Below are 9,473 nucleotides of genomic sequence, written 5' to 3'. Positions count from 1 at the left end.
AGGGTATGTACTATACCATAGATGTACTGCCTATCGTATATAGCTATACAATAGACACTGCCGGTGCATTTCCGGCAGCACGCCGGCATGTCGGAAGCACGCCGGGCGCCGGCGAATCTCCAGTTGAGGGGGAACCCCTCCCAGCCATCGGTCTATGTGGCGGAGAAAGGGCGAAACCTCGGGATGAAGGCAGATCGCCGGCATGTCGGCAGCCACTGGCAGTCGGCAGGCAACTGGCTTTAGGTACTCCGACCCTGACTTCAGTCTATGAGACAGAGAGGATACCAGGTCTAAACTGACGGCTGTTGTTGGCAGAGTAGTGTGACAGTGGACCGGCACTGATTGAGATAGAGAGAAAGTATGGAGGAAGGAGGAGGGAAGGGCAGTAGCTCACTACCCTACCTCGTCTTCTTCCAGAAGGAGGGTTCAAATGGAATGGAGAGAATGGCAAGCTTCCATCCAGCCGCAACAGAGCCGGCAGTCGGCTAGAGTTGCGGGTGGCGGCCCAAGGGAGGACCGAAGAACACTCAAAGATAGTGAGGTCTTCCGCCGGCAGACCGACCTGTTGTATGCTATCCCTTAGTTCAACTATATGCGGGAAGCCTAGCAGTTCGGACTAACCAACGAAAGGACGGGGCCGACCCCACAACCCGCCGGCACTCGGTCGAGTTGTAGGACGGTGGACAGGGGTGTGATGGCTAGGCCATCACCAAAGGACAAAGGGGGAGGGGAGAGGGTCCTGAGAAGGAGTGTAGGGGAAGGCGTGAGCCCTCCAGGGGGGGCTTCTGTTTCAGTTCCGGCACTATTCTAGGTGTAGGAAGAATTCGTTCTCCAGCCTAGGGTAGGTTAGTACAGTGAAGGAGCAGCACGGACGTGCTGTCCTAAACTATAAAGAAACAGAATCCCAGGGCCTGCCTAACCTAGGCTAGGGGAACATATCCCATAGTCCGGGGAAGGCAGGTGTAGGACAAGTTGCTAGGCCACAGAGAGGAAGGGTCGTAACCCTACCAGGTGTGGTCTAGGGGGAAGGGCAGAGCCCCCCCCTCCCCTTTTGCCGACCAGCGGGAACCAAAATAGAGTTCATTCGCCTAATGGGGTAGTTGGGGGCAAACGACTGGTACTCTGAGTTTCTGTCCCAAACTCAAAGCTCATGAACTATGGCTATGGGTGGGGAAAGAAAATCCTAGCCTAACCTCACTTGAATACGATTCAAGGTAAGGAGGGCTAGGATGTAGCCTAAGCTACCTCAGAGGGAGGAGAGATTACCTTGGTACGAAGGTAACCAGGGAGGTGAGAAAGTATACAAAAGCCCCAAGCGTTAGGTTAGGGGCGAGGGAGTCAACTACCAAGATCATCGAAACCCCTTGTATACTTCCTAGAAGGAGGAAAAACATGTGCAATCACTGAATCTTATGTGTATAAATGCCTAACATCTTCATTTCTTAAATTAACACTAGGAACACTTATTATATCATGTATGAAAGTAAACTAAAACGCCTAGGCCATCGAGCCTGTGGGCTAGGCTAGCAAGCTAGCACGTGAATTCGGCAACCTACACGCCGAAAACGAATACTATCGGCATAATATAACTAATTCCTAGCAATGAAGACTAAATAACTAATACTGATAATTAGTTATGAAACCGGGATGGTTGTTCTGGCTAACTAAATAAAGCATGCGATGCGAACAACTGCGTCAGCGTCATGACGCCTCCGGTTAAGGCAGCAGCTCCGCCACTAAACACGGTATTTTAAGATAAATTGGCGTTACTTTACGGCCAGAGCTGATTTATACAATACAAGAATATGGTACTCAACTTTCCAGAAGGCGAGGCTGAAGATTGCGACATGACAAAACTAATGGCGAATAACTGGGAAAAAGACACCTGGTCAAAGACGCTACGAGTGAAGGAATGAGGAAGGAGCGCAACGGTGATGTCAACCAAGATGGCGGCCACCATGGCGGCGGTTATGACGTCACCGAGTACCGTAACAGTAACGAAGGAGAACTTAGTAACCGTTCCTCCCATAACTTGCCACACTTCCCCCTCGAAGCGTAAATGCTATGTGGGGTGCAGATAGCTATGTGGCATGTCAAGCATACGTCCCGTTATTATACGATATCCTAAAGGGAAACCTTATGGGTACTCACGCCAGAAGTTAGAAGTCTGTGAAACCTTTAGTTTAATTCTCTGGGAATATCTACTGTACTCAAATATACCCTAAGGAAGCTACTGAAGGACCCTTCCATCAGGACGACATGGCCTGAGCCCAAAAATATATTCATAAACCCAATAATCTCTTCACTGACTCGCATTATGTGGAGTTACATCAAAATTTCGAAATGTCATGTATGGCCTATCAGTTTTAAAATATACTCTAATGGACTGACACTCTTTAGTTGCGTCCTGCATCAGGGTTGACCAAGGATCAAACCTCGGACGTTACGAATGCAAGCTCGGTGCTCAACCAATCAATTATACTGTACCATCCTCATATAATGACAGTACTGTACATAAAAAATAATTATTCCTTAAATAGTGGCTTATCAGTTTTAAAAAGTACCGTAATAATGACTCTCGTTAGTTGATTCCTACTGATTGTGGTTGATAAGAACCATCTAAATGTTGAAAGTCCTTGACTTTTGCATAAACCATATTGATACTAAAAAATTATTCCTTAGTTCCATTCTAACCAGATGACAGTTGTATTCTTCATCAGTTTACAGACACAAGTGCTGGGAGTGATTTTAATGTAGAACAAATAAATACGTAGTAAACTTGCTTTGGAAAAGAGCTATTGCATAGAATTTTTATTTATTTCAAAGAAAACCAGATAAGTATGGAGATTAGATTAGATCTATGAGCTATGGCAAAATCACTATTTAAACTGGAGTAAAAGTTATAAGAATTTGAACAGCTAAAAGGAAAAACGGGAACAGGAATAGACGTAAAGTAGAAGTGTATATTAAGCAGGTGTAGGGAAATAAGGAGGTAGTGGTGCATTAATATATCTTTATTTCATGTAACATACAAAGCCATATTTCCCTTAAATTAAACATGATGAAATAAAAATGAAATCAACAGCAGCAAAGAGAACATTATGAACACAGTGATAAGTGTTCCCAAGGCCTAGGTTTACAACTAGTACATACTGTATACGTTTCCAAATCATTGAATTTCATTCAAAGTAGTTTTCAATGAAGCACAAATAAACCAATTTTCAAAATCAATGGATTTCTTTAAAAAAAAAAAAAAAGTTTCAAAAGAACAAGAGAAAAAGGAGGCTACTACATATTAATACATGACCTAAAAACAGCACATCTTTAAACACGGACACACATCACACACTTCTCTGATATGTAAAACCAAAGGGAAAACATTTAAACAGAATAAAACAGGGACATAAAACTGGAAGACTTAAATTGATAACGCAATAAGTAAAGGTTAAGAGGCTGGACAGCAAGATTAAAGAAGGAAGCAGTAACAAAGGCTAAAAGTGACCATAGCAAGGGGTCAAAAGGAATCTGCAAATACCTTTAAGTAATATCTACAGTGCAATGCTTTGGTCTCTACCCAAATGATTACTGCCATTCTTTATTTTGCTCTAATATTTGATAAAACTATTTCAAGCTTCAATAGTGATTATAGTCTGAACTACAGTATACAATCATCAAACTTTTGATGCGGCATTCTTAGTCGATTACCATATTAGTCAAAGTAAGCCCCATACCCATTGCATTGGACAAAAAGTCTAGCTGAGTGATATACATACTGGGTTACAGAATGGTACAGTTAGGAAGAATAATGTAGGAATTAACATCAATGGAGAATACCTAAACAACTAAAGATTAGCAGATGACATATTTCTCTTTAGTGAATCGGGGGAGGAACCTGTCCTCTTTATAACATCTCCGACTCCAACTGAAATTACGACCCACCATTTACAACTGGGTTAATCAAATAGGACATCGGACATTGCGAATGCAAGCTCGGTGCCCAACCAATCCATGATATCATCCTCATATTAGGACAGTAGATAAAAATAATTAATCCCTAAATAACTAATGTATTAAAATTTACTCTTATGCTTATCACCGAGAAAGATGTTGATCGAGCAGTATAAAAGATACAAAAAAAAAAAAAATCTGTCATCTTGCCAAGCTGCTGTATCAAGTTGCATAACTTGAATTTTTCTTAAAGTTGTGGAAACATTTCAATCATTAGGACTGTAAATGTTATTATATAGAACCAAACTTTTAGTGGCCTACTACATACTATGAATAATAATAACGCAAGATCTAATATTTACAAATATTACATGGTTCAAGGTGTATCCTAGAAAAAAAAACTAACATTGAACAACTACACTTCACAGCATGGCAAGTTTGAAGAAACAAGACCTCCTTGAAATGAGTATTTGTTATATTTATAACTCGCCATAGATATAAGCTCAGCTATCTGCTCTAATTATTTCTAAATGGACTTAAATCAAAGTACAGCAGTATACTAAAGCTTACTTCTAATTGAAAAAGACAAATTATTCACCATAGACTTAGTACAAGGATATAAGTAACATATTTTCATACATAAGGTGGAGGGACAAGTTACAATAAGTTTCAGGTAAACAGTGAAGAAATAAATCAGTAAAACAATAGAACTTTCAGCCCTAAGAATATAACCACCGGGGTAGATATTCTAGCAACATCTGCTCTCATCCCACCTACATCTGCTATCAAATATGAACAAAATAAAATATCAAATGTGCACGCTTAACAACAACAATAAGATGGTCAATAATTTGAGATACTTGCACAGTACAATATAAAAAGTAATTATTCATTGGAAATTCTCTGATTTGGAAACATGAGCAATGAAAATGGAAATACTCGGTAAGGCATAGGTTCGGAAGGCAATAGTCTACACTCATACGGCGTGAGAATCAAGGGAAATCCTAATAAAACAGCTGATCTAAAGGACAATTATTCTATACGATACACAGTTGATGAAACTGAAAGAGAAAAGTTAAGTTCAAAAGGTGCATATTATGATTAATGATGATGCACATCGATGCAGATGATAGGTACAGTGAAATTACCTAAAATTTTCCAACATAGAGATATGTGCCATTTCTAGGTTTTATTAGTTAACATACTTGACGACATGGAACTTTGCACTGCGTCAGATGAGCCACTTGGTCCTAATTTCTCATTACACAAACTTGAACTGCCGACTTTTATTTCACTTGCTGGCTTAGAGGTTGAGCTGGGGTGCGCAAAAAGGTCACCCTTGTCAGGAAAGTGACCCTCGGATACGGGCATACAACCGGGAGTAGGGAAACGACCTTCGGCCCTTGGCATGGAGCCTGGTATCGTAAAGTGTCCTTCAACCATGGGCATGGAGCCTGGAGCGGGAAAACGGCCTCCAGTCATGGACATGGAACCAAGAGATGGAAAACGGCTTTCCGCCATTGGTCCGGAACTAGGTGCTGGAAATGAACCCACTGGTCTTCTCATTCCTGGCAGTTCAGATCCTGATGCTTGGTACTTTATCTCTGTGGCTGGAGATATTGACAGTATTGTCCCAAACAGAACATGCTGAATAACAGGAAATTTAGCAAGGATCTGAAAAAAAAGTTGAAGAATTTATAATTATGTTCTGGCATGCTATTACAGTTTCAAAACTTTGACTACAAATTGTCAAATTAAACTATCTATTAATCATGTGTGATTCTTAATGCTATAGCTTATTCAGTTCCTGAATCATAGGACCCTACGAATAAACAAAAACAAAGCTTGATTATCGAGAACTAGTCTTACTAAATGATTTTCAGAAGCAAGATCGTCAAAGTCCAGTACCAATGTATAAAAATACAGTTGCAAGTTTCATCGCTCATACCTAATTTGTATTAAGCAATTACGAAAAAGTAAGAAAGCTTCGAATGAAATCCTTTCATCAACTTGTACAGATTAAAAACAAAACTAAACTATACTGATGGTTTAAAACAAGTTGCTGAATGTACTGTATGTTGATGGAGGTTTCCACTAGTAGCTTAACAATGAGTGAAATTTCCTATTTTGCTTTTTAAAAGGCAGACTAAAACCCTTAAAAGAAATGCAAGGTAAAATAAAAGTTGCCAAAGTGTTGACTTCAGCAGTAGCTGTGATCTGCTATTAGGAATTCTAAAACTTCCACATAGATGCTGACATGTCAAGGCCTTTATTTGGCAAGTTTGGTCAACAGAGAACTTTTGCGGACAAATAACTAAATTATCTATAATAAAAAAAACCTAGATAAATTTATAAAAAATGTAAAATAAAGAGTATTATACAAACCTCTGCTTTATACATCTTGAATAGACCTTGGTTGATTTTACCCCAGGACTGGACACCACTAATATTCCAAAGTTGATTGGAATGTTCTGCAAATGGTCCAGTTTTAACCTAGAAGAATGAAAATGCGTTGAAAGCAGGTACTCTTACTAATAACCTTTCAGATTAGTAATCACTAAATTGGTTGCATTCATAAGAAATAAATCTTTTGGGAAACTTTCAAGACAATCTTCCTTGGCATTGAATATGCTAATTTCCACTAATAACATGATGAAAAAATATAAATTGCCATCATAATTACTGTAGTTTATAAGTAATGACATTACCAAAGTCATATGATCTACATAAGCAGAAAAAAAAATTGTCGATACATTACTCCGGTATACTGTATTGTACTTCACTTGTCGGATCCCACTCAGACTTCTTAGCCTAATAATTCATAAAAAAAAAAAAACTTCATGTTCTCCCTAACTCAAGGATAAATAAAACTATCATTAAATTGCCCTTAAAAGTTCAAAATGTGTTGCTAACACATGCCCCATAAGTACGAAAGGAAGTCAAGAAAATGAATATTGTTTAGCGAAGGAAAAATTTTTTCCTCTTGAAAAGGTATACTGTATATTTCCTACCTATCATAACAGTTTGTACCAAATATTCCGGTTAACATTCCACCAGTAACTTTTAATTCTTACAGGAACATTGCTGATTATCTTTTTAATTCAAAAATTAGTACTGTATACAAATAGTGTATAGCCTCGGCAATTGCCAGTGCACAAACATCTTGAAGCTAAGCTAAGTAAGGAAGTTTCAGATTAAATAGTTCAGGCCTGAGAGAGTAAGGTGTTTCAGCATTGGGGTTTGGCTAAATTATCAATCTTAAATGAAATTTAGAGCAGTAAATGGATAGATGTATGTGTATTCATAATCGTTGTTATGAATTATATACATACTTAATTTAATTTTATACTGTACAGTACTGCACTACTTACATTTTGTATTACAAATGTCTATGAGGTATGGGCTGTATCAGTTTTGCGTTACCAAATGTATTTTGATTCTCTAATTCAAAATCCAATATTATCCCCACTTTTGCTATATTTACTTTACTTATTCTTAAAAGCTGTCTTTCATAATACAATATTATCCCCACTTTTGCAACAGTTAGTTATTTATTTATTTTTAAAAGATGTCCAAGTTGTGACGGCAACACATGGAAGAATAGGTTAGATATTCTTAAAATGCCTTTAACTTACATCCTGTTATAAGACCAAGTCTTCATTTTCATACTTAAATGTTTTTAATTGCTGTACTCTCCCATCTGTTATTAAGTAACTTTTCTCCACTGTTTAATCACTTTTTCATAAGTGTAATATCATTGAATTCATTATTTACGTTATCTTTTCCTCTCTAATACGGTACACATAGTACAATATATTAGACCCATTTACAATGTTTAAAAGCCCTGTTATGGATTACTCCAATGTTTAAAAACACCTGTTATGAATTATTCTGTATAGAATCACGTAGTAGAATTTAAAACTTTAATGATAGTTCAACCTCTATCAAAAAAACATTTAACAAGCAGGACATATCGAGACCATAAACTTACAGATTGAATAAACTTGATGCATCCTAAAAACATATATTCATCAGCATTGTCCTCCACAACTTTCTCATTACTAAACATTTCCGGTGCAATCTTAGCGTGCATGTGTAGCTGCGAGGATCCCCAGATAAAAGGAATAAACTGATAATCGTCCAAACTCCAGACTCCTTGGCTACCAGCTGGCTCCATCTTGTAAGTCATCTGTAGCTTTCGAGCCAGTGATATGTACCTAGAAAATAATTAGTAAACTTATGGTTTATCCTTCAAACCTTCCCCTTTTCATTATAAACAACGGCAGAATTAAGGCGGCTTATAAAAAGCAACTTGTGAAGATAGCATAAAATTGTTCTTACCATTATTTTACTGTTATTCTTAATTAAGACCCTTTTTACTTTCATCTTTCCTGTTTAATATAAAGCTTTGATTTTTATATAAAAAAATATCATTATTCTTAAGAATATCTGATATCCTTTTAATTTAGGATACAAAAAGAACATTCCACATGAAAATCAGCCGAGCAAACCAATCAAAAATGACTATGAATGAATGATTGTTGATTATCTGGCATCATGACATCACTCAAAACTGTCTAAACTGAATATGTATACAATACTAAATAGCATATTGTACTACAGTACTAAACAAGCAAAATTACATACCTATTAAATACCTTTGTTACTGTAGCAACAGAGTCGCTCTCCACTAAGGCACCAATTTTGAAAATACACGTCAAGAACATGACGAACGCCAATTCGTGGCCGGTTCCGTAATCTATGCGAGTGGAGTTTCCAAAGCTTTCCACTAGGTACACAGTTACTTCTGGAATTGCGCTGTGGTATTTTTCTGGTAGCATTTTCTTTACAAGGTCCTCCCCATCCTACAGAATATATAAGAGGGTGGAGGAGTACATTATCAAGTGCAGACAAGTACTGTATAAGGGTGTAGGAAACAAATGATTCTTATCCAGATTCCTATAGTATACCTTGTGCTTCACCTGGTACATGACCCTAAATGTGAAAGTGCACAATTTCTTCAGGCCCCAGCTGCAATACTTTCTGCTTTTTATTTTTTATCTATTCATTTTTATATCTTCTCATAAGTGCACAATTTTTAAAATTCACTATGATACAGTTTTGACCTTATATATAAGAGTAAACCTTTACGCAAGCTCACCGAGGTTCTATAATTATAATCAAGTGATTTTGTCAAGTTACTTTTAAAATATCAAAATATGTATCCATCCAAATATTAATATGCAGAATAAAGGTATTTTGGTGTTGCAGGACCATAAAACACATCACTATGGTCACGGCTTGCCATCTTGGCTTATAAAAACACAATTATAGATAATATACCCTTAAGTATAGATACTATAGCTAATAAAAAAACAAATGATTTACTGTACTTCAACTTCATAACACAAACCTGAGATATACAGCATATCAGATAATAATTTCTATAACAAAAATCCTACTACATTACAGGTAATCTATTCTTGAGCAGCAAGATTGAATGAATAGCTGAAATATGCAAATAG

General features: G+C 37.5%; 1 protein-coding gene across 1 annotated transcript in view; it reads right to left on the bottom strand.

Moving 5' to 3' along the window:
* Nucleotides 1-3,245: 3,245 nt before the first annotated feature.
* LOC137633215 (serine/threonine-protein phosphatase 2A activator-like) overlaps nt 3,246-9,473 on the bottom strand; it is a 36,967-nt gene continuing 30,739 nt past the window's right edge. The window contains exons 4-7 of the mRNA XM_068365384.1: nt 8,596-8,813; nt 7,940-8,165; nt 6,334-6,441; nt 3,246-5,622 (exon numbers count right to left, since the gene is read on the bottom strand). Of these exons, the coding sequence (XP_068221485.1) occupies nt 5,131-5,622; nt 6,334-6,441; nt 7,940-8,165; nt 8,596-8,813 (1,044 nt within the window). The 3' untranslated portion in view covers nt 3,246-5,130. The remainder of the gene's footprint in view (nt 5,623-6,333; nt 6,442-7,939; nt 8,166-8,595; nt 8,814-9,473) is intronic.

The sequence above is a fragment of the Palaemon carinicauda genome, chromosome 42 (genome assembly GCF_036898095.1).
Source record: "Palaemon carinicauda isolate YSFRI2023 chromosome 42, ASM3689809v2, whole genome shotgun sequence".
Classification (NCBI taxonomy): Eukaryota; Metazoa; Arthropoda; class Malacostraca; order Decapoda; family Palaemonidae; genus Palaemon; species Palaemon carinicauda.
Note: the sequence above shows the minus strand (reverse complement) of the source record. Positions and strands in the feature narration are given on the sequence as shown.